Source organism: Sprattus sprattus (assembly GCF_963457725.1).
Source record: "Sprattus sprattus genome assembly, chromosome: 2".
NCBI classification, from domain to species: Eukaryota; Metazoa; Chordata; class Actinopteri; order Clupeiformes; family Clupeidae; genus Sprattus; species Sprattus sprattus.
In genome coordinates this window covers 5358670-5383669 of record NC_137921.1, presented here as the reverse complement: position 1 = coordinate 5383669, position 25000 = coordinate 5358670, and the positions used below count along the sequence as shown (strand labels likewise).

The following is a 25000-nucleotide window of genomic DNA, read 5'->3' as shown; positions in this document are numbered from 1 at the left end:
TTCAATAAGTCCGCCAGAAGCTTTTGACTTTGGAGACTTGAAGTTACACCTAGTAAATGGTCAACCTTATGCCTTGGTCTCTGCTCCATTCATTACTTATATAAGTACTATGAAGTACAAGACAGTTACGTCTTGATTATTGTGTTTAGTCCTCGACCCTAATGCCACTGACCTTGTTTCTCTAATGGGACCGAAAGCTTTCAGCTTCACCGAAGGGTAAAATCAACCCTCTCTTTTTTTCTTTGTGTTTCGTTTATTCCTGCCCACAACATCACTGAGAACTCAGACAGCAATTAGTAGGGATAGGCGCGCTCTACTTCAAAAAATATATATAAATGCGTTTTCGGGTGCGAGTAAAAGAATGTTAACTATTAGTAGAATAAAAACCGCACTCTCAAGCTTTTCTCTTTAGAAATAAGACCAGTTTATTTTCGTACAGACGCGTTTCGGCCTTACGCCATCGTCAGTGTGTGACAGCAACTACTGCTACTCAGACAGCAAGACATGCTTTTGATGGCTTTATGTAAGCCGTTTGAACTTCAGATGTTTTTAATGTCATTTGCATGCATTCGTGCTTCCACTCAGCCTAAGCGCATCCCTCTGAGTCACGCACACGCAAAAGTGCACAAAGTTCTGCTACCTTGATTAAGTTACCAAATGTTCCATGCCCAGGTGTGTATAGTATCATTCTGTGTGTGTGTGTGTGTGTGTGTGTGTGTGTGTGTGTGTGTGTGTGTGTGTGTGTGTGTGTGTGTGTGTGTGTGTGTGTGTGTGTGTGTGTGTGTGTGTGTCAAATGCTAGGGTGTGTGTGTGTGTGTGTGAATGGTAGGGTGCTGGCCTTTAATCTTTGAACCCACTAGAGCTCATGGACACCATTTGAAAGCTTAGTATGTGGTCCTCTGGTTAACCACTTTAAGCCACCTAACGGAAGATAAAGAAAACTAATCATGTTTAAATCAGGCACACGTGGACCCTACGACCATAGCAGGTACACTTCTAACAGGGAACATAACGAAAGTAGCATTTCAGTGGGATGTTTGTAAGAGAAGATCACGGCCAATGGGAATGTTTAACACTGTTCTAAGCCACTGAAGTCCTGATGCTAGTTCTATTTGAAACCTGTACGTAGTAATGTATAAAACGAATCATGTTTTACCCAGATGTGTATAGCATCATACTGATGTGCACTAGGGAGCCTTATGACAGCACGCTCCTGGGTGGCCATTAATGTTTAATAGATCTATTAGGGACCTTTTTGTTCTCGTTTGTGTTTATCACTGTGAGCACCTTTGATTTCGACGAGATTGATTTGAGAAACAAACATTAAAAATGCATGCTCTTGTCAGAAAGTGCAGTTGAATGTGTTATTAATGTGCGATGTGGAGGGGACTGAAGCAGAAAAGTGTTGTGGGGGGGGGGCTCATCCATTGTTGAAGAGTTTCACTCCACAGTGAGTAGAGTTTCACTCCACAGTGAGTAGAGTTTCCTCCACGGTAAATAAAGTTTCACTCCGCGGTGAATAGAGTTTCAATCCACGGTGAATAGAGCTCTGGTTCCAGCATGGGTTCCTGATGTTTTAACTACCACTGAATGCTTATCAGAGAATGATAAGAATTGTCTTAAAGACAGATGCTATGCTTCAAAATTGCATTCAGTTCTTTAATTTTCAAGGCCATCCATATTTGGGGTGGTTCAAAACGAGGTTCAAAATGTGTTAACATCAAACTATGTACATTTGTGACCTTTTGATAAGCAGTATCAGTTGAAATCATGTGCCGTGGTCTTTTAATAAGCAGTATCAGTTGAAAATCATGTGCAGTGGTCTTTTAGTAAGCATTATCAGTTGAAATCATGTGCAGTGGTCTTTTAATAAGGAGTATCAGTTGAAAATCATGAACAGTGGTCTTTAATAAGCATTATCAGTTGAAAATCATGTGCAGTGGTCTTTTAATAAGGAGTATCAGTTGAAATCATGTGCAGTGGTCTTTTAATAAGGAGTATCAGTTGAAAATCATGAACAGTGGTCTTTAATAAGCATTATCAGTTGAAAATCATGTACAGTGGTCTTTTGAAAAGCTGTTCAGCTTTAAGAGACTCCATACCGTCCGCTGCTGTGTGGGACCCAAGCCATTTAGCCCAGCCCAGTCGGTCTCTGCAGCCCCTGGTTTTCATCTCTTTGTTTTGTCCATCTCTCTCTCTCTTTGTGGGCTGCGGATATATCGGATCATAAAAGAAATTCTATGTGTCAGAATCAACTTTTTCTTAGGATTTTTTAGGGTAAGGGTTAGGGTTAGGGTTAGATTATAAGGCTAAAAACTAGGTCTCGGTACCCCTACAAATGCCTGAAAGTACTCTCTCTCTCTTTTTGTGTCCACTCCCACAGACTTGACCTTCTCCTGGATATTCAACGCGTACCCGTCGTTTGTGAAGCAGGACACCCGTCGCTTCGTGTCCCAGAAGACGGGCAACCTGTACATCGCCAAGGTGGAGCTCTCCGACGTGGGCAACTACACCTGCGTGGTGACCAACACGGTGACCAAGAGCAGCGTCCAGGGCCCCCCCACGCCACTGGTGCTGCGCAGCGATGGTGAGCCATGCCTAGGGTCACACGCTTAAGGTCGAGATGCCTAGGGTCACGGGCTTAAGGTGGGGCAGCAGAGAGGGGCTTCACTCTGCAGACAGCAGCACAGCAAAGTCGTCTAGAGGAGGAGAGAGTGGCTGAGTTTTTAAAAAAATGTTCAAATTGTTGACATTCTTAAAAAAAAATCAATAAGAAATCAATTTAGTTGGTAGGGATGTTGATTTACCCAGAATTCGTATTGGGTATATATTTATTTGCATAAATTCACATTTGTTTCAAATTCATTAGGTTTTTCTTTAAAGGATACCCTGACAACCTTACAATTTGATCTCACAGCTGTCCACAAGTCCTTCCTTGATTTAGAGAGTGTCAGTCTTTAATCCACATATCACAGTGGGTGGAGACGAATTTCTTTTTTTTTAGTTGAGCCATGTTGTAATGACCTGGCTGGGTGGGGTGAATGGTTTCTGATCATCTCCTCACTTGTGTTGTGTTCTTGTTCTTCCCCTCTCACCTGTTTCTCCCTTCTCCTGAATAGACCGTGGTCCTTTACATTGTACAGATGCATTAGGAGTAGGAAAGGGTAGGGGGGGCAGGAGTTCATTTTAGATCCTCGTCCTGGCTGGGTGGGGTGAATGGTTTCTGATCATCTCCTCCCTTGTGTTCTGTTATTGTCCTTTCCGTCTCACCTGTTTCTCCCTTCTCCTGAATAGACTGTGGTTCTCCACATTGTACAGATGCATTACTTGTTTAGTGTTTATGAGATGCTGTACACCAGAGAGACCGAGGCCTACTAAAAGGGGGCTTATATTGACGTTATTTTATGGTAATCTTATTATGGCTATGCAGCAGATGCCAGGCTCTATTCAGAAAGCATTCTGTTATCATACAAACGATGGCAATCATTGCGTAAGAAATACAGTGAATTTATACAGGCTGCATTTTCATCATATAAGTATGAAATATCAAACCTTAAAACTAGCCTGTGCGTCCACGCTTTTCTAGGAGTCCATTAGCTCCTGAGCCATTGATGTGAAAAATGGACAGATCATACAAAAGTATCAATATCAGTGACTCAGCTTTCATGCTGATGAGACCAAATAAAGACACATCAAAGCCGCTAACAGGTATCTTCATCTGTGCCGTGAGGTTCCAACATACAATGCTACTGCAATCGAGTTGAAGTTCAATTCTGTGAACCGTTGCTTAAATGATGATTGTAATTTAGAAGGGCCTTGCTTTAGGTTACATTTCTTTGGGGGTTTATTTGAAAGAATACATCTACATTACTATAGTTTAAATGTGCAGTGTAAAACCATTGCAACTGATAGCACAAATACATTCTCCAATTAGTCCTTATTGCAAGTCCTTATTTCTTTTGTATTTCAAGCTTGTTTTTGTTTTGTTTTTTAAGTCTAGACTGGCCTACTTACACTGATTCTAAATGTCCAATTAGCCTAGTGCCATACAGTTAACGGCATTGTCTGAGCACCACAACCCTTTTACTCGCCACGTTTACCTTCCATCCTTGTGTCTAGCTGCAGACGCTGTCTGTCTCGGGCCAACAAGGGAGTTTTGTTGAAAGACTGTTAGCCATTTCTGAGCGAGGACAATGCGTCGGATTAGTAGGCTGACTTAAGATTGATTTAAGATATTGATTTAAGATGCCGATTTAAAGGTTGACAGCGAGTTATTCTGTTTTAAAAGCAGCACTTCAGGAAGATTGAAATGATCCTGTTGAAAGCACGTGTTTCTATTCCCAGGTATTATGGGTGAATATGAGCCTAAGATAGAAGTACAGTTTCCAGAAGTCATCTCTGTGGCCAAGGGACAAACGGTGAAGCTGGAGTGCTTTGCACTGGGAAAGTAAGTCTGAGACGAGACATTTACTGAGAATATGATCACTGCTGAGAGAGAGAGACACACACACACACACACACACGTCACACGTCACACATTACACACACACACACATACATACACACTCACATGGCCACACACATTCCCACTCTCTCTCTCTCTGTCTCTCTCTCTCTCTCTTTTTCATACACACACACACACACACACACACACTCTCACACACACACACACACACACACACACACACACACACACACACACACTCATACACAGAGAGTACTCATCCAAGCATTAATAAATCTGTAGAGGCTCTGAATAATATTTCATCTTCTTCTGAGTCATGGCTCTTTGTCCCTCCCCCACCACCAGCCCTGTGCCCTCCATCAGCTGGAGGAGGGTGGAGGGAGCCCAGTTCCCCAGGAAGGTGGATGTGAACAAGGCCAGCGGTGTGCTCGACATCCCCTACTTCCAGCAGGACGACGCCGGCATCTACGAGTGCGTCGCCGAAAACGCCCGCGGCAAAAATGCAGTGAAGGGGAAACTCACTTACTTTGGTAAGTCGGTACAGCAACACACACACACACACACACACACACACACACACACACACACATACACACAAACACAGATAGTACTCATTCAAACAACTTACTTTGGTAAGTCGGTACAGCAACACACACACACACACACACACACACACACACACACACACACACACACACACACACACACACATACACCGAGAGTACTCATTCAAGCAACTTACTTTGGTAAGTCAGTATAGCAACTCTCCATGTTACTGTAGGATAGCAGGCAGAAACAGCGCAATCTGGCCTTTATAGCCTGCTTTTGACAAAAAGCTAATTATTAAATCTATGAATACATGTTGGGTACTTAAGTACTTGAGAGCTCAGCATTTTATCCAAACTATATGAAACCACCTCCTATTTTTGTGGTTAGATTTAGCCTGAACTGATATGAAACTATCCCATGTGGTCCTGGGAAGATGCAGTCTTTGAACTCTTCGGTGTTTTGGTTCACTAACTGTTCCACAAGCACTTGCCACGCTTTAAGCAAAAGGATCGTGCCAGCGGCCGGTAGCCCTTTGATTTCTAGGGTTCTCTCTCCGTCCTCCTCCATTCCTCCATCCTCTATCCTCCCTCCATCCCTCCATCCTCCCTCCCTCCTCCCTCCTCCACGTGCCAGCTGCCTATAGCCCTTTGATTTCTAGGGTTCTCTCTCTGTGGTTCCCATTGATCTGTGGGGGCGAAGAAAGTGTGGAGTAAACCTATCCTGTGTGTGTGTGTGTGTGTGTGTGTGTGTGTGTGTGTGTGTGTGTGTGTGTGTGTGTGTGTGTGTGTGTGTGTGTGTGTGTGTGTGTGTGTGTGTGTGTGTGTGTGTGTGTGTGTGTGTGTGTGTGTGTGTGTGTGTGTGTGTGTGTGTGTGTGTGTGTGTGTGTGTGTGTAAACCTATCAAATCCACTGAGGCCAGAGGGGGCCAACATTTTAAATGGGTGTTTACATCTAGTGTGTGGTTACTTTGGCACACTTATATATGTAAAGTTTATGAAGTTGATTTCATGCATGTTTTAATGCTGTGGAGTTTTAATGAAGACGATAACATAACTTGGCGAACACACAGTGAGGCTTTTTGTAGTTAAGATTACATGGCATTTATTCATGAAGAGAGATGAAGTGTGCGTTTATGCAGACGATATCGCTGAGACGTGAAATGACGATCGCAACATAATGCAACTTCAGCCAACCAGAAGCTGTTTGATGATTCTGTGTATTTCAAGCTCGAGAAGGATTCTAACTTGAACTCGAGGAATGTGTCTGAATATGTCTGTGTCACATTATAAGAAGCTGGTTTAAAATTCGGCCAAGTGTGGGCTAGTTCAATATACTCTGACATGTTCATACAGTCGTTAAATTATGTGTCAATCTATCCATTCAGATGGTTTGTGATTGTGCACCGTTTCCTGTTTACCTAATTGATGTGACCCATGGCACTCAGAATGATCTAGAACTCCAATGCAACATAGTTAATTTCCTTCTGATAGAATGGGGCTGGTTTGTGTGGTAATTTAGTTTGTCTCCATTCCTAGACACATCGGAGTCGGTGTTATATTATTCGAATGAAGTCGCTATACTGTAGTTTTGCATCCGTGCTAATTGAATCATCCTGGAAATGTTTCAGCTCCTGTATCAGACTATACATAGCTAACCTTATTCCGTATAAATAGATGTATGTGCCATGCGTGTGCGATGAGAATGCAAATGAGAGTAGACTAAATAGTTCATCCTCGGAATCCTCCTGACAGCGCCAGTGGGGAACCACAGGTTTCTTATTTTCACAGAATGATAATCCGCCCCCATGATAATCCGCCCCCATCTCCCCCCACCCCACCCTACCCCAGGTGCAGGTGATATATTTACGCTGGCCCCAGTTTAACCCGAGGACAAGTGTCCCATTTACTGAAATAGTTCGCAATAGATATGCAAAAAGTTTAAAACAAATTACAAGCGATAAATACTTGCTGGGAAAATGTCAGCTCTCGCTCATAAATCTAGGGGTTAGGTGTACAAGGGCTGGCCATATAAAAGACACATGTCTGCCGACAACGTTCATCTCTCTGTTTTCTGCCGAGACATACATGATTATGAGCGACTTGTTTTCCCCAAGCGGCTTGTAGTGTGTTTTTTTTTGTTTTTTTTTTTCTCTCCAGCCCACTGTCAGGTGATAAAAATCTGTAGTTTGCCATAGAGCGGTGCTCACGGGATATCCATCAGCGGCCCGGTGGAATAGAAGAATCAATACGGCAGTGGGTTGTTTATCAGACGTCAGCCAGCTGGTGCTAAAACTATATGGATGCTTTTCGTTCAGATCTGCTCTTTATCCCCCCCCCACCAAAGTTGGGTCTGCAGCCAATCCCTTTTTATCAGAGCCACTTGTCTTGTCTGACTATTTCTGAATGTTAATGTGATACAATGAAACAGCATTTATCATGACCTCCTCATGTCATCAATTTAAAATGTATTTGGGGATTTGACCACACGAAACAGTTTTGAGGGATTCTTGTGAACTATAGATTTAAAGAATGCTCTTAGAATGCTCTTATTGTAGATATGAAGTGTCTCTGTGTTAGCCTGGGTGCCATCCGTTTGTACGCGTTCCACTGATTGCTGCCTTCTCGCTGAACAAACGTTGAACAAACGTTGAACGCGTACACACGGATGGCACCCAGGCTATCTCTGTGTCACTGTGATCATGGAAACACTGTGTTCCAGAACACTAGAGTGTGTTTTTAGAAGGGAGGGCTGGACTTTGTTATCCATCCCTGGCAGATGGCATCAGGATTCCACTCAGCTGCGTTACAACAGACCTGATACAGAGAGGACTGTGAGAAACACACCATCAGTAACAGGGATTCCACTCAGGTACAAATCTCGCTGCGCCTGAAAGCAATCTGCTTGAAGAAACCGCCTTGCAGCCCCGTCTCTAAACCTTTAAAAATAAAAATAAAATTATAATAAAAATAATAATAAATAGAACAAAATGTTCCTAATCCATGTCCATCATCACTGCTGTTGGGAGTTTTCAGCAGGAAGGTCACAAATCTAATGTTGCATCACTGTATGGTTTTAGCTGCGTATTACAGACAGCGTGTAAACAGACAGACAGCTGTTAATGATATTGAAAAGTCAGATGTGGACGTATGGTTGCTAAGAGAAGAAGTCAGAAGTGGACGTATGGTTGCTAGGAAAGCTTCATGGTTCAGGCAGGGATGAAGCTGAAGTTGTTCCCCATTTAACTGTAAATACAAATCTCTATTGAATAATGCATACATTGTAACCGCTGCTCTTAGAGATTCTAATGAGGGGACGATTGATTAATGGCTTGCTTTATTCATTAATAGGCTCATTCAATGGTTGGTTGGCTCACTGATTTATCAAAACAATTTATCGATTTTCGTCTCTTCACTGAGCGAGGAGCCCAGCATGAAGGTGAAGGTTTAATTTAGTTTTCAGGTTTAAAAAAAAAAAAATCTTTTCCTTCTTGTATCGTTAACTTTCAGCGCCGCCACACCTGACAGAGAAGCCTCAGGACCTGCAGAGGCCCATCGACGAGTCTGTGGTGTGGGAGTGCAAGGCCAGCGCCAAGCCCAAGGCCTCCTACAGGTGGCTGAAGAACGGGGAACCACTGGAGCCGTTGGAGGTAAGAGAGTGTTAGACTGGAACTGTTGGAGGTAGATTTACATTTACATTTAGTCATTTAGGAGACGCTTTTGTCCAAAGGGAGAAAACAAACAAGCTACGAGCATTAGAACCCTGGTGTAACAATAAACACTACTTTACATAAGAAATAGAAAAAAAAATGTATTGGAAAGAAAAAGAAGTGCAGGAATGTAACTGCTTTAGGTGCAAGTTAAGCACTAGTCGAAGTGCCAGTTAAGGAAGGGAGGTGCTCTCTGAAGAGTTGGGTCTTCAAAATACGGTAGGAGAGAGGGAGATGGGAAATGTTGTTGGGATCAGTTCCTTTACATATCTTCCTGGAATGCACTTTCCGAAAGCGTTGTTTGCAAACCACTGTGGTAACCATCGAGGGAGAGTGTTCTAAACGATAGTCTCTTATTTAACGACGGTAGTTGTCCACTGACACTCTGGTGAAACACACCCCTGACGATTGCTGATTCAGTAACATTTACTGCATTCGATAGGAATTGGTGGTCTGGTAATTCTACTGATGTGCTCTAATACTTACAGGCCCAAAGTCTTAATGTTAATCCTCATTTGTATTTATCCACGTAGCTGGATGTAGGAAAAAGCGACGGAAGAAGGGCAAATAAGAGATACAGGGCTGTGCTGATGTTGGATTTATTCTTCTACACACCTGTTCTGACCAGAGTTGATCCATTGGTAATTGATTTACTCAACACGGATGATTAGCCCTGTAACTTAACTGACATTTCTCTCGAAACCCCAAATCCTTAGTCATATTTATTCATAGTCAGAGCATATCCAAAGCAACTCACACAAACACAGAAGACAGGTGATTTATCCGTATGTGTTCTCCCAGGTAAATGAAACACTGCCCCAGATGTTGTTAACGTGTCCACAGCTTAAGCTACAGGGTAGCACAACCACAGAAGACAAAATATGTATATATACTGTATGCGGTTTTAACTTCAAATATTTATGCTATGTTATATAATAATATAATAACTACATAATAATTTATTTATGGGCTGAGCATGTAGTAATATGGATACTACGTATAGATACTTAAGTCAGACATGAATTTCTCATGATTAATTGCAAAGCAGATTTTATTAAGACTGGTAAACCAGTTATTCAATGCTTGCTCTCATTGTTCATTTCAATAATGTTCATTTCAGTTTGCATGTCCTTGTAGCTGAGCCAGTAGAGGAAGGTTCAAACACTAATGAGGTCACGAGGTTGATTTCTAAGAGCACACATGCCAATTATACAAATGGCTCCCTGTTACTGTACTATTAGAGTTCTGTACAAACAGTGCTGAAACTACTACTACTACTGCTACTACTACTACTGCTACTACTTCAACTGCTACTACTACTACTACCACTACTACAACTGCAACTACTACTACTGCTACTACTACTACTTTAACTACTGCTGCTGCTACTACTACTACGATTATAATAAACATATTGTACTAATAACTACTAATGTTATTATTAACAATAAGAATAATAATAATACCTGTGTTGTAATGCAACATTGCAAGTTCATAATAATTGACATATTTATCATCGGCAGTCAGACAGACTGGTTGTGGTAGTGGGCTGAAGCCTTCATTCTGTTACAGTTTTACAGATGCAGCCAGAAGAGGAGATTTAATGCTGTTCTTAAAACAGAAATCCCTGCAGTAATCTCCCTCCAAAGCTCCCTTTTTGCTCCCAGTATTAACACTAATCCAGCAGTTGAAAGAGCAACTTTCCTGCACTGGCCTGCTTGGTAATGGAGCCTTCTGTGGTGTAATTGGAGGGATGTGCTGGACCTGCATACTTTAGAGGTGGAAGTCAAAGCTATTATGGAGGTGGTTTGCAACTGCAGGCAGATATGAGCCAACTGAAGATTCTCTGTGAGTGAAACTTGACGGTGATGAATATGTGGGATCATCTTTGAAGTTGAGGACACTGCTGAGAACAAACTATTTTTGAAATGTGCTGCAGATACATTGTGCTCCAGACGTTGAATATACCACCTACATTTATAGATCTTATTGAGTTACGGAACTGTGACAGGGGTGAGTGTTTATGCCATTTTAAATCGGATTTCTCATTCTCAGCTCATGAACTTGCGGGGAAAAAGATTCAGTGCAGTACGTTTAACCGTTTTTGTCCTCAAGCCAAAGCATGTCCATAGACAGTAATGATTACAGTGTCTCAAAGCAGTCCTTCTAATAAGCACTTACTACGCTCAGGGGTGACACTGGGCTGGAGCCCATCGGAGCTAACCTCCGCTTCCTGGCATCCAAATCACTCCATGCAGGAGACCAGCTGCGTCTCCTTCCGCTGCGTCTCCTTCCGCTGCGTCTCCTTCCGCTGCGTCTCCTTCCGCTGCGTCTCCTTCAGGGTTACCCCATTGTCAACTTGTAAATAGGGATGAGAATCGACAACCGGTTCTTTTTTAGAACCGGTTCCCAGTAAACCGATTCTTTGGAATCGTCAGCAAAATTCTTTAACGGTTCTGCTATTGTGCAGCATAATAGAAAATTATATAAAAGAAAATGAATGTAAATAAACCCGTTAAAAGCAACTTTTTTCACCCCTTGCCCGATAAGAATCGATAAGAGAATCGATAAAGAATCAAATCGATAAGCAGGAATCGATAAGGCATCGGAATCGTTAAAATCTTATCGATTCTCATCCCTACACATAAACTGCTCGCACTGACCAAACAAAGAATGTAGAATGGCGGCTCCTTTTCTTCTGCTTCATTGCACAGCTGTAGCCTCACACAGCAACAGGATCCATACGGTCTCCAAACCAAGAGAATGGCAGTTTACGCAGGTGTCACGGCAGCGGTGACTTCATTAACTAACTGGGCACCCGCCAAGGCCCAATGCCATACCTCACAACAGTGAAATTGAACTACATTTGTGGGTGCACCCGGTGAATCAGCTCAGCTCAAAAATTAAATGGCTTCTTCCCTGGCACAAGCTGCACCTTTCCACCAAGTTTCATGAAAATGGGGCCGGTAGTTTTATATCATTGTGTCAGTGTGCTCTTACGAAGCCTTACTAACCTAACTGTGTTTCTGCACTGCACACAGCTGAGCCGCTGCCTCACAGAGTAGCTGTTCCTGCAGCGACTGGGATCAAAGCAGTCGTGCTCAGTATGAATCAGCACCATCAGAGCTGTCCGTGCTCTTTTATTTTAAGCAAAAGTCCAAATATAGTTTCCTTTAGAGAATCAGAATGTTTTTTTTTCTAGCATACCAAGTGGATTTTTACCGGGACTTTTCAGTTTTGCTACTTAAATGCAGCATTACTGCTAGCATGAAGCTTATTTAAGCACTTAAGTAAATAAAGAGATTAGGCAACAGGCAAGTCGGCCTTATAATGAAAAACACAGTTCCTGAACCATGAATTAAATGCAAATATTAATAATAATGAAAAAATAGAAAGGAGTGGTTTGGGGAGAGCTTTTATTAATTAAATTTCATTTGAAATGTTTGTTCATCCAAAATAGCACAAGGTACAGAAAGTAAATTAATAAGGTAAAAGAAAAATGAGAATACTCTGGCTTCTCTCCACTGGTATCCGGATATTTAGAAAGTTAGTTTAATATTTGAGACCACTGACTGAAATTCCACCAATACAGTGGAGCTGAAGGGGAAATAGATTCTAGTTTAAAAAATGTAGTTTAGAAAAATCAACAGCAACATTGTGTTTCTTGTTACTGTGGACGAAACCCATCTACAGAGCACAATGTATACAGTTCTGAAGAAATAGTCCCTATTTATACCGTCTGCTGTCTGGTCTGTTAGTTCACGACCTCACTGGACAAGGGCTCCTCCTCTTCACAGATCCCCACTTGAACCCCTACTTATACTGACAGCCCTCCTCTGAAGTCTCTAAAGAACTAAAGACTGGAGGGTGTGGGTGTCATGCCACACTGCTGATTAACCCTTCAGCCGTTACCGCCAAACCAGTGTGTTTAGAATGTGCTAGAAGGAACGTTCTAAAGAACATCTTTGCACGTGGAATTTTAGAGTCTTACATTGTTGATGAACGCATTCTTTTATTAGAATGTTCCAGACTCCCCTGCTGACACTGGCTCGACTCTGCTTCAGAGATGCCCTATCTCGGGCCGATGCCATAATGTGTCGTGCTTCGCCTCTCGTCCTGTGGTGGGGGATTTGAATGAAACCAGAGCAGAAAAGCCAAATCCCCATGTCTCAGAGTTCTTCTGACGTGAGAGACGGTCCTGCTTGATGACACTATGCATTCATAGTTTTTTGTAGGTTCTCACAGGAACGTCACAAGATATTATTGTTGTACATTGTGAGAGGTGGATCTGACGTCGCACAGGAAGTGTTATCTGTTTTTTTTTTTTGCTGTACTGCTTCCCTTGAGGTAAAGCTATATGTTATGATTGACTTTCATACTAGCAAAATCAATTCATCGTTCAGTTAAATCAATCGTGAACAAAGCAACCATGAAACAAAGAAATCTATACCTGAATTCTCCACAAAAACCTTTGGACCATGGAGCCATCTTTGTTCTGTATTTTTCTTTTGTTCATATTTCCTCATTGCGAGCTAGTCATCTGGGCTGAAGTATTTGGATATACCTGACAGAGGCAAAGGTGTAGTGTATTAATGAGCTATGGTGTTTCCATTCTGAAAATGTCACCGTCTTCTGCCAGAAAGAATTAAATCGATTTCCTCGCCAAAGGTCAAGCGTGTTAAAAAAAGGGAGGACGGAAAAAAGGAGGCTGTCATTTGTTATTTCCCATTAAAGAAAGCATGTCTAATAGGGCTCCCTTTATTCTGCTCTCGGAGGGCGGACTGTATGTCAGACATTGCAGCCACCTTTATATGACACGCCGCTACCTAGGCAGTTAGTTAGTGTCTGTTTGTGTCTGTGTGTGTGTGTGTGTGTGTGTGTGTGTGTGTGTGTGTGTGTGTGTGTGTGTGTGTGTGTGTGTGTGTGTTTGTGTCATATCAGTCAACCACAAAGAGAGACCTGACACACAGGAGCGATTCTGCTGGCGGGGCTCTGGGCTGTCACTGAGATGGATTAGTCATGTCTGTTGTCTCGTTCTGGCCCTCCTGTTTCGTAAGCGCTCCCGCATGTAACGCATAGGCATGCAGAACAGCTGCCAGCGTCGTTCGAACGTGGCGCTAGGCGCGCACCTCGCTGGCGTGTAATCTCAGCATACTCAGCACAAGGTGCACAAACAGGGTCTCTGTGGTCGCCGGGCAGAAAGTGCTGATTTTAGGGGAACGTCAGGCCTAATTAATGACAGCCATAAAGCTGATCTACGCCATTTGTCTCCTCCTGCCAGGAGGGGATCTTTGAGTTTCCCCAGCGGAGTCCTCCAGCCGCCATCCCACAATTCACTGCAGTGCAGCACACCCACATCACAGGTGCTCTTTTCTGAAGCCGTCATAAGACTGATATAAGCAGGTCATACATGTCATTACATATGCTATTTTTTGGCATTCCCTCTCATACTAGTTTGGATTAGTGATATAATGCTGTCATGTGACCATTGACAGTACATGTTATTCAGGGTCACGCGCTATTAAACTGTCATAGCAGCAAACTTGATGATTGCTGCCGTGACAACTTACATTAATGGTGACATGATACTGTTAGATTATTTCAAATAATTGAAAGAAGAAAACTGTGATGACACGAATATGTAATGGGTATAGGTAATCACCTGTTAGCAATCAGCTGGATGCCTGTGAACAGTGTTTTACCTGAACTCGTTCATTGAAGAAAGTTCATGAACTCGTTCATAATTTTGGTGAACGTGAACTAAACGTACTGTTTTACTGCCTGATGAACTATACTATGAACTCGTTCATTCTGGTGTCTGTGAACGGCACGTTCACTCTTTAATTTCGTTCAAGAAGGTGCCAGATTTGAAGAGACTTCCAGGCGAAAAATACAGTGCTTTCTCCGACTGTCTATGCCTGGCAAGTGTGAGAGCGCCGAAGTTGCGTAGCGGCCGGGAGCGGTATTGCAGACATATAGAGATTTAGAAAAATTATAGCTTGCAACATATTGAAAAAAAATTACTGAACTAGTTCATTTTTTGGAGCTGTGAACTTACTTCAAAATTTTGAATTATGAACTATGAACTGAACTAGTTAATTTTAACATTTGTGAACTATGAACTGAACTAGTTCATGTAGGAAGTGAACTTTTCCAAGCCACAAGGCCTTCACAAACTTTCGTGGACTACCTTATCACCCGGTAGGTATCAGCTGGGGTGTCTGATATCCTCTGGCTGTCGTTGTAAGGGCCACAATGCCTCTGCTACATTCAGGAACAAGACCTTCACAAACTTTCGTGGACTACCTTATCACCCGGTAGCTATCAGCTGCGCTGTCTGAAATCCTCTGGCTATCACTGTGCCTCTTCACACAGTGGTGGGCATACTCAGCAGGTTGGCTGAAGAACACACACACACACACACACACACACACACACACACACACACACAAACAGGTTCACTTGCATGCCTCGCTGGTATACAGGCACAGCCCTGTCTCTTCACGTGTCAAAGTCAGGTTTAATCCCTTTTCAGATGAAATGACAGTCTCTTTCAAACGTTCCCCCAAAGGAGCCGACTGCCATGACATCAAACACCCAGCTCCTCCACTTCAAAGCAAGGAGAGGGTGGATGTGACGTGTGACTCAGTGCCTTCTTATGGTATTAACCCCCCAAACCCCCAACAACAAACCTCTAAAAGCACCCAGAATATTGGCATATGGTGAGAACAAGTGTGTGTTTGTGTGTGTGTGTTTGTGTGTGTGTGTGTGCGTGCGTGTGTGTCTGTGTGTGTGTGTGTTTGTGTGTGTGTGTGTGTGTGTGTGTGTGTGTGTGTGTGTGTGTGTGTGTGTGTGTGTGTGTGTGTGTGTGTGTGTGTGTGTGTGTGTGTGAGTGTGTGTGTGAGTGTGTGTGTGTGTGTGTGTGTGTGTGTGTGTGTGTGTGTGTGTGTGTGTGTGTGTGTGTGTGTGTGTGTGTGTGTGTGTGTGAGTGTGTGTGTGAGTGTGTGTGAGTGTGTGTGTGAGAGTGTGTGTGTAGTAGAGGCGGTTGACAGGATTTGGAGACTGAGGCAGTGCTCTATCACAATAGACAAGATTGGCCACGATTACATGAATGTTATTTTAAGCATCCACCCTTTGACACAGGCCTCCTGAAGGGTTGTGTGTGTGTGTGTGTGTGTGTGTGTGTGTGTGTGTGTGTGTGTGTGTGTGTGTGTGTGTGTGTGTGTGAGTGTGTGTGTGTGTGTGTGTGTGTGTGTGTGTGTGTGTGTGTGTGTGTGTGTGTGTGTGTGTGTGTGTGTGTGTGTGTGTGTGTGTGTGTGTGTGTGTGTGTGTGTGTGTGTGTGTGTGTGAGTAAAGGCTGAATTGTACATAGGCACTCTTCATCTCAAGGGGCATGAGCTGTACGGTCTTGTTTACAAAGGACTCTCTCTGAATGGTCATCTGACACTGCCCTCACCGCTGCTGTTTTGCAACAAAAGCTCATTCAAATGTTGTTTTTCTTTCGTCTCTCGTACCTCAGAACTGTTATTTCTCTCAGCAAAGGCTTTTTGTACTGTATAACGTTGGAGTTGACCTTTCACCGACCTCGCTGGACGGCTTTGAGGGTTTACAGAGGTGTGGGTGAATGAATAAATAAACACAGTCTCACTAGCAAACACATGGACGAGCAGTATCCTTCCTTTCAGAGAAGCCAGTGCCTTTGACATGAAGACCTGTCATACCTGTCTATGTGTTTCTGCCTCCTTTCTGTACAGAGCAAAGTGCAGGTTGTCAACGGCGCCCTGACCATCTCATCCCTGACGCCGTCAGACGCCGGGATGTACCAGTGCGTGGCAGAGAACCGCCACGGCCGGGTTTACACCAACGCAGAGCTCCGGGTCGTCGGTAAGGCTGTACTTATTTCACTTATTACACGGCTCTTTTTAATGCTGTAGAATGCTCCATTCACTTGATGGGGCTTCCCAACGTTCTGCGGTCCGTTATTATATTATTTATCCGTTCTACACATTATCCCTTACATATATGCTACATTATGCAGTACACGTTTACTTGAATGGAATGTTTTGTATTTGATTCTGAATCGGTAAGGTCATCGGTGAGAATTTCATGAAAAGTTACATTTTCGCTTCCTGTTACGAGCTCAGGGTCATCGGTAAGCGGATCTTTATGAGAATTTCAAAAAATTCTTCTCAACACTTTCTGTTACATGGATGTAGCCGTGGAGAGTCAGGAGAGTCTTTCAGCCTACACCCAATACGAGAACAAATGCTCCCCAATCCCCCCCCCCCCCTCACTGATGGGGACCTCTCTCCACTCCCCCCCCCCTCACTGATGGGGACCTCTCTCTACTCCCCCCCCCCTCACTGATGGGGACCTCTCTCTACTCCCCCCCTCACTGATGGGGACCTCTCCCTACTCCCCCCCCCACCCTCACTGATGGGGACCTCTCTCTCCACTCCCCCCCCCCCCCCCTCACTGATGGGGACCTCTCTCTACTCCCCCCCCCCCCCCTCACTGATTGGGACCTCTCTCTACTCCCCCCCCCCCCCCACCCCCTTACTAGTGGGGACCTCTCACTACTCCCCCCACCCCCTTACTAGTGGGGACCTCTCACTTCTCTCTACTCCCCCTCCTTCACTGATGGGGACCTCTCTCTACTCTCCCTCCCCCCTCACTGATGGGGACCTCTCTCTACTCCCCCCCCCTCACTGATGGGGACCTCTCTCTACTCCCCCTCCCTCACTGATGGGGACCTCTCTCTACTCCCCCTCCCTCACTGATGGGGACCTCTCTCTACTCCCCCTCCCTCACTGATGGGGACCTCTCTCTACTCCCCCTCCCTCACTGATGGGGACCTCTCTCCACTCCCCCCCTCCCTCACTGATGGGGACCTCTCTCTACTCCCCCTCCCTCACTGATGGGGACCTCTCTCTACTCCCCCTCCCTCACTGATGGGGACCTCTCTCTACTCCCCCTCCCTCACTGATGGGGACCTCTCTCTACTCCCCCCCCCCCCTCACTGATGGGGACCTCTCTCGACTCCCCCCCCCTCACTGATGGGGACCTCTCTCCACTCCCCCCCCCCTCCCTCACTGATGGGGACCTCTCTCTACTCCCCCTCCCTCACTGATGGGGACCTCTCTCTACTCCCCCTCCCTCACTGATGGGGACCTCTCTCTACTCCCCCTCCCTCACTGATGGGGACCTCTCTCTACTCCCCCTCCCTCACTGATGGGGACCTCTCTCTACTCCCCCTCCCACACTGATGGGGACCTCTCTCTACTCCCCCTCCCTCACTGATGGGGACCTCTCTCGACTCCCTCTGGTACTTGTCTACATGAAATAACTTTGGGGGGGAATCGACACCCTCGCAGTAATAGGCTCCTCGTGTCTCTACATATCATTTTAATGATGCACTGTTGTTGAGGCGCCATGAGTTGTTTTGACTGTGTAATTACTTTATGTACGCTTGTGTCGTAATTCATTTCCCCGGAAAAGAAGAAAACGTTCTTTCTCAAGCTTTATTTTCCTGAAGTTTTAGCACTTTTCCTCCCGTGAGACGGCGTAACTGTCGCCGAACTTTAATCATCAGACCTGTTGTCACCGTGGAGATTAAAGGAGGTGGCATTCCATCCCTGTTTTTTGCACACGGTGGCAGAAACTAATAAGTGTGCCCCCCCCCCCCCCCCCCCTCCACTGCTGTCGTTTGTGCCTGACTCTGGCGTGTCTTTGAAGAAGCCTCGGAAGCCTGGGTTTGCATACAGAGCAGAGCGGAGCGGAGCGGTGAGAAGCCTGGTGACGAGAGATGTGCCGCCGGCTCTACCGCACCCCCCATGAAAGGCTCCAGGAGACGCCGGGGACAGACACATCTCACTCACTCTCTCTCCTTCTCTCTCTCTATCTCTCTCTCACTCTCTCTCTCTCTATTTCTCACTCCACTTCTCTCTCTCTCACTCTCTCTCACTTCACATCTCTCTCTCTCTCCCTCTCTCTCTCTATCTCTCACTCTCTCTCCCTCTCTTTCCTATCTCTCTCTCAGTCTCTCTCCCTCTCTCTCTCTATCTCTCCCTCTCTTTCTCTATCTCTCTCTCACTCTCTCTCACTCTTCACTTCTCACTCTCTCTCCATCTCTCTCTCCCTCTCTCTCTATCTCTCTCTCTATCTCTCTCTCACTTCACATCTCACTCTCTCTCCCTCTCTCTCACTCTCTCTCCTTCTCCCTCTCTCTCTCTATCTCTCTCTCACTATATCTCTCACTCTTCACTTCTCACTCTCTCTCCATCTCTCTCTCCCTCTCTCTCTATCTCTCTCTCTATCTCTCTCTCACTTCACATCTCACTCTCTCTCCCTCTCTCTCACTCTCTCTCCTTCTCCCTCTCTCTCTCTATCTCTCTCTCACTATATCTCTCACTCTTCACTTCTCACTCTCTCTCCATCTCTCTCTCCCTCTCTCTCTCTATCTCTCTCTCACTTCACTTCTCACTCTCTCTCACTTCACTCCTCACTCTCTCTCCACTCGCTTTGCATTTTCCAGAAGAGCGCTTGATTGGGCCACAGGAGAGAGGCTCCGGGGGAAGACCCTTGCATTAATATGTCTTATTAAAGGCATTCCACAGCACGCACGCACACACACACAGTTGCATACCCATACACACACACACATGTGAACGCACACACACACAGTTACATACCCATACACACACACATGTGCACGCACATTCACACATACAAATACACAGCACGCACACACACTTACACACACAGACTTGAACGCACACACACACTTACACACAAACTAACACACCCATACACTCACACATGTGCACACACACACACACACACATTATGATAGGTGAAAAATCACCCTAGTTAGTTCAGGACTCCGGAGCTGCATGAAAGTATATTTATTAGACAGACAAACAAAGACAATTGCAATTGGGCTCCCCTACCAGCCGAGGCTGACAGTGAAGGCCCTGATAAACCCTTCGCACGGGGTTTATATAGTAAGAAGTTTGGCTTTCAGCAGGGATGATCACGTGGTGGATTTCTCACGTCCGAGGCTCCCTGTCTTGCAAGGGTGGCAGTTTTGCACAAGGTCGGAAGAAGCACAGTTCCTTTCTTATCTCCTCTGGTCTAAACATGCTCTTGTTCATATGCAGACTTAGTGGCACCTAATATTCTAGTTACACACACACAGAGAAAAGCTGTGCTCCTTCTTTCATAAGCACATAATTCATACAAGGAATATATTAATACAAGGCACTTGATTATTATATTCTTAAGTCATTAACAGTGTTTGGAAATAATCTCTATCAATCCCTCCTTTTATCCGTTTCAATGGATAATCAAAAATTACAAACACAATCAAAATCACAAATCATCTTTCTTCAGCGTTAATTATCAATTTCAATGGATAACTTCAAAATCATCATTCTGAGCTTCATCACATGGATTTTCGGAACAGAGAACATTACTGAGCATCACTCCATATCATCATCAGTCAATCACTCAAAAATGTCATCATATTTCTCATCACACATTTGAATACTTTGCATTTGTAGGCCAACATAGTGAGCGTCGACTATGTGTGGTTCATTAGCTCGCCTAGGATTCAGATAACATTCAAACAAGGTTTCTTTGCTGTGTCCTTGAAGGCCTTCTGCCTTTTGCAGAACACATCGGTTGTTGAATATTACAGTGGGCAGGAAAATGTAAACAGTCTCTTTGTGGAAAATGTGTTTGGGCAGTCTGGTTCCCCCATCACGGATGATCTTTAGGTAGTCCCCATCTCTGGTGTTGTCAGGGACATGTGTGCAACATTGGTCAGTACCAAGCATGACACAAATGCCTCCATTCTCGGCAGTGAGGATCTCAAGCACAGCCGTGTTTTGCTGTGTTACCCTGGAGTTGGTGTGTAGTTCTTCTCTGATCGTTTGTAGTCCGTCTCTGGTCAGGTTTTGGAATTTCATCTCTGCGTAGTAAAGGAAATTAATCCAATCTGTGTGTGTTCCGATGACGCACCAGGGGCAGAGGGTAGATGCCAGGCCACTCGCTGCTGGGTTCAAGGCCTTGTAGTCGTCTGGAATGCCCTGGGGAATGCCCAGGCTGTCGAACCCTGCTTCTCTCCTTCCTCGTACGGAATGCATTGGAACGTTCCTCAGGTACTGGTGTATCTTGGACCTGGGGGTAATCTGAAAAGGTTGTACTAACATTGTTCTAGACCAACCCACAGGCAGTGTAGCTCTTAATTCACAATTCCCACATAACCACCACATATCAGCTATGGCTATGTCCTGTACTTCAAGAAGTCTGCCATTCAAACACATCCCCGCAGTTTTACATTCAGATGAAGTATTTAACTGTATTTCTCTTCCATTATCAAGCACATATGTAATATGTGTCCTAGGTGTGCATCGTTCTTTTCCCCAGGTTTTAAATAGCATTCAAACACAGCATCTTTGCTAATAATGTGTGGAGGTGGTGAAGCATTGTCTGGCATTAAAATGTGAAAAGTGATGCTGTATAGCTATCATTTATAAGCATGTTATTAGACCAACAATGTAAAATCCCACAGTCGTTACTAGGAGTCCCCCACATACTTTGGCCCACTTTGCGTAACCTCCCATGACTTTGCAGAGGAATAGACCTTTTACTCCACAATTTCCACTCGGTTCTAATCCCACAGGACAGTACTATATCTACTGCCAGCGTTTGAGACGAGAAGAATCTATACATCAACCCCCCTTTGTAGACTGGTCTTTCTGTCACTGCGGGCAATACCTGGAAACAGCAAAGAAAGATGGTCCTTACTCCTCTGCATCCGCCATCTGCAGGCTTACCCGTTTACAGTGAGTCAGATGTATCCACGTGGCTCTCTCAGCTATTTTGACTGTGGTAGATGTTGACAGTAGCTCTTGGTATGCTCTGTCCCACTTGGGCAAGTGGAAATGTTTTCTTTTGAGACTGTTGATTAGGACCCAGTCTCCTGGCCCAACCTTGGTTTCAGTCTCACAGTGTTCCTGTGTAGGGGAGAGAAGTCTGAGAGCATTTAGTTTCAACATCATCTTTGCCATGTATTTTCAATCTCTTTGTCTGTTTTGGCAAATGGTTTAAGAACTTAGGCAGTTTAGATTCTTCCATACATCATTTCAAACAGTGATATCAACATGCATGCTTAATATCACTAATTTCTCTCTCTGAATTGGCTTTCAATAGATCGGTTCTTTCTTTTCTACCAGTCCGGCTGACTGGGGGTTGTATGAGCAGTGATTGTCTATGGCTAGACAATATTTCTTTCTTTCGTTGGGATTTAACTCAATAAAATCTATAACTGAATGTTTAAACATCTTTCAAACTAAATTATTCAATAAGAAGTAAAACAATATCAAATCAATGATGAATGATTAACTTTCTTACTCATAAAATAAAAACAAGAACTAAAAATATATGCTTACTATCCCCACTTATTGAGGCATGTTTTCACCATGGCTCAATATTGCAGCATATGTTTTAGTATTGTGTGTTTTAATTCTTCAAATGTGTATGTATCTCAGATGGTTGTTGCAGCTCAAGGGGTTTTGCACTAAATCAAGAAAGGCAGACAGCAAAAGCTATATGGAGTAAAATAATGGTCAACATCGTATCAGAACCTGTTGTTCCAATAGGCTTCTTGGATTACTAAAATCATAATAAAAGAAATAAAAGTAATAAAACTTTCTGCTTGGTTAGTGGCCTTGTCTGCTTTGTGGTTTCCCAATGAAACTCTTTTGCATGTGTGTGCACTATCAGTTTAATCAGTTCCGCTGCCTGTGCGGAATAGTGTGGAAGTAGTGGCTATGTGTTCAAGGTTTGTTTGCTTGAACCATCAACAATGGTTAAATCAGCTTTTGGAATAGGCATATCCTGTAAGTCAGCTCTGGCTGCCATAGTTTTGATCTGTCCTCTGCTTTAAATAAAAGTGTAGCTGGCTTAAATGTCACACAGTGCTCAAAAGTGATATGAGGCTGTGAGAGCAAAAAAAATCAAATAAAAAATAAGCATGTGGAACTTTCAGTGTAAGTGTCTGTTTAGTACAATAGGAGCAGAGGCCTGCACCGCCAAGGCTGCAGCCACTACTGCTTGTAAACATTCAGACATTGCTTGGGCTACTGGATCTAGCCGTGTGGAATAGTATGCCACTGGTATCAACTTTAAGTCCCCCCTTATGCATTAACACAAATATCATATCATCTTTTCTTTTTGTTTTGTTTTTAGTCTACGGCTTGTACGAATGGCTTTGTCGTGTATATGCTTAGACATAATTTATATTCTAAATAACAGTTGTTTTAACTGCTCAAATGCCTGTTTTCCATCTTCAGGCTTTTTAATAATATGTCCAGCTGACACAGGCTAAGAATTAAGTAAACTCTGCAACATTTGTGTTTCTAACGCGTGGTTAGGAATCCATTATCTACAGAAGTTAGTCATTCTCAGAAAATACATAATTTATTTCTTTGTCTGTGGCTGAGGTGCTTTTTAAAAGATAGCTTTACTTTAGTGAACCACAGCTGCTAATTTTGTGGATTGTTTCTGCTTAAATCTTCTTATCTGGAGAACAGCACAAGATGTTCAACAACAATTGACTGTCTCTCGAACTGTAGCTAAGTTTGAGCTCATGGCTTGTGAGAATATAGTCTTTTGAGCCAGCACTCAGCCCCCACCCATCCTGTGTTAGTCCAATGCATCAATCTAAGTTAATATAGTTAGTGTCACAGGCTTACATTTCTCTTTAAATCGTTTGGCCTAAACAGTGTATATTCAATACATAACATTTTGGGACAACATTGTTTAATTTATTCTAAAACCCATGTATTGTTGGAACAATTCTAATGCTCAACCCACATCACATCTCTTCCTAATAAGTTTGTAGAGCATGTTTTTTTTTTAACATAATCTGCATTTTAAATATCTGTCCCGTTTCAGACTCTTCAAAAGTAATGGGTTACGTGTATGACTGCCTTTAGATGTCTCATTCTTTTTCTGTTCTGTGCATGTTATTCTCTGGTTACTGCTCAGCAGGTACAGTTACACAAAACATAACAAAACAAAAAATCATTGGCCCTCTTGCCAAAATAAACCAAAACAAAAATCATTGGCTTTCTTGCCACCATTAACGTAAGCTTTTCTCTATTTGGCGCAACCAATAATGCAAAAACATTTTCAAAGCTGTGTTTACAATTTTTTTTTTGTTGTAGACATTTTAAATCCATCTCTTATTCTCTTTATCATGTACGTCTTCTGATTTTGACGCACTTTTACCCATTTCTAAGTCATTTTATGCATTTCTCTTAATACCCTTAACTGATATTGAAACCTTTTAAATTACCTTAAGTTTATTCTTCACACTAGGGTTAGTTATGTTTCTATTTTCAGACTCTCATAGTTTGTTCTTGAGATCGCAATGCTGGGTAACCCGAGCCCGACCAGAGGTCCTCCATCTCACTCGTTTTGTGAGGAGGATGAGGCCAGGGAATTTCCCTGGGGTGATCAGTCCCCTACTGGTTCCGGGTCAAGGCATCTCAGTAATGAGAAATCAGTCCTTTAATTGCATAAATTTTGACTATAATTATCAGTGTTTTACCCATTGAAAACAGTTCGCCTCAACCCCAATGAAAAATAACACACAAGTATTAGTATATTAGAGTATCTCTGACTCTTTTTCTTTATCTCTTAAAGAGACTCCTTAAAATTAAAAATCTTGTTTCCACATATGTCTGTGCATCACACAGTCAGCATTTCCTTGTATTGCCACATGATTCATGTCCCCTTCTAACTGGGATTTGTCATCCATTTTAGATCCCTTGTTTCCCATTTTCTCTTATTGTTAAAATCCGGCTAGACAGGTATGTCTCTATACGTTTCAGACTATATCCTTCTTTTTAGCCCTTTTTTCTTTCTTTTAACAATGCACCAAGAGGCCTACCAGAAGGCCCAACAGGAAAACAGAAAGTGAAAAGTGTGTTCCCTTCATCAAAGGCGAACAGGAATGTATACAGAAATCTCCGGAGAAAATAGGCCTAGAAAGTTTTCAAGTTCAGATAAAGCGCTATCATTATGCCTTTTTTGCGTTACACCATAGCAACAGGCCTGCTTTTTTTTCTTTTCAGTAAAGTCCTCGCTTCAGGGAGGTGCTTTTAACCTTGAGCTAATGGAACCCTTCTTCAGGAAGGTGCAGTGCTTATAAATCTTTAGCGCGCGCTAGCCTTTTCCTTCTTCTGGAAGGTGATCATGGCAACAGGTCTT

At 43.5% G+C, this 25000-nt stretch overlaps 1 protein-coding gene across 1 annotated transcript in view; it reads left to right on the top strand.

Annotated features, from left to right (window-relative positions):
- The window catches only part of cntn3a.1 (contactin 3a, tandem duplicate 1), a gene marked incomplete at both ends in the record, with an annotated part of 94670 nt that overhangs the window by 43685 nt on the left and 25985 nt on the right, over positions 1-25000 (top strand). Inside the window, 5 exons of the mRNA XM_080832407.1 lie at positions 2384-2587; positions 4345-4447; positions 4811-4995; positions 8520-8659; positions 16474-16603. Of these exons, the coding sequence (XP_080688533.1) occupies positions 2384-2587; positions 4345-4447; positions 4811-4995; positions 8520-8659; positions 16474-16603 (762 nt within the window). The remainder of the gene's footprint in view (positions 1-2383; positions 2588-4344; positions 4448-4810; positions 4996-8519; positions 8660-16473; positions 16604-25000) is intronic.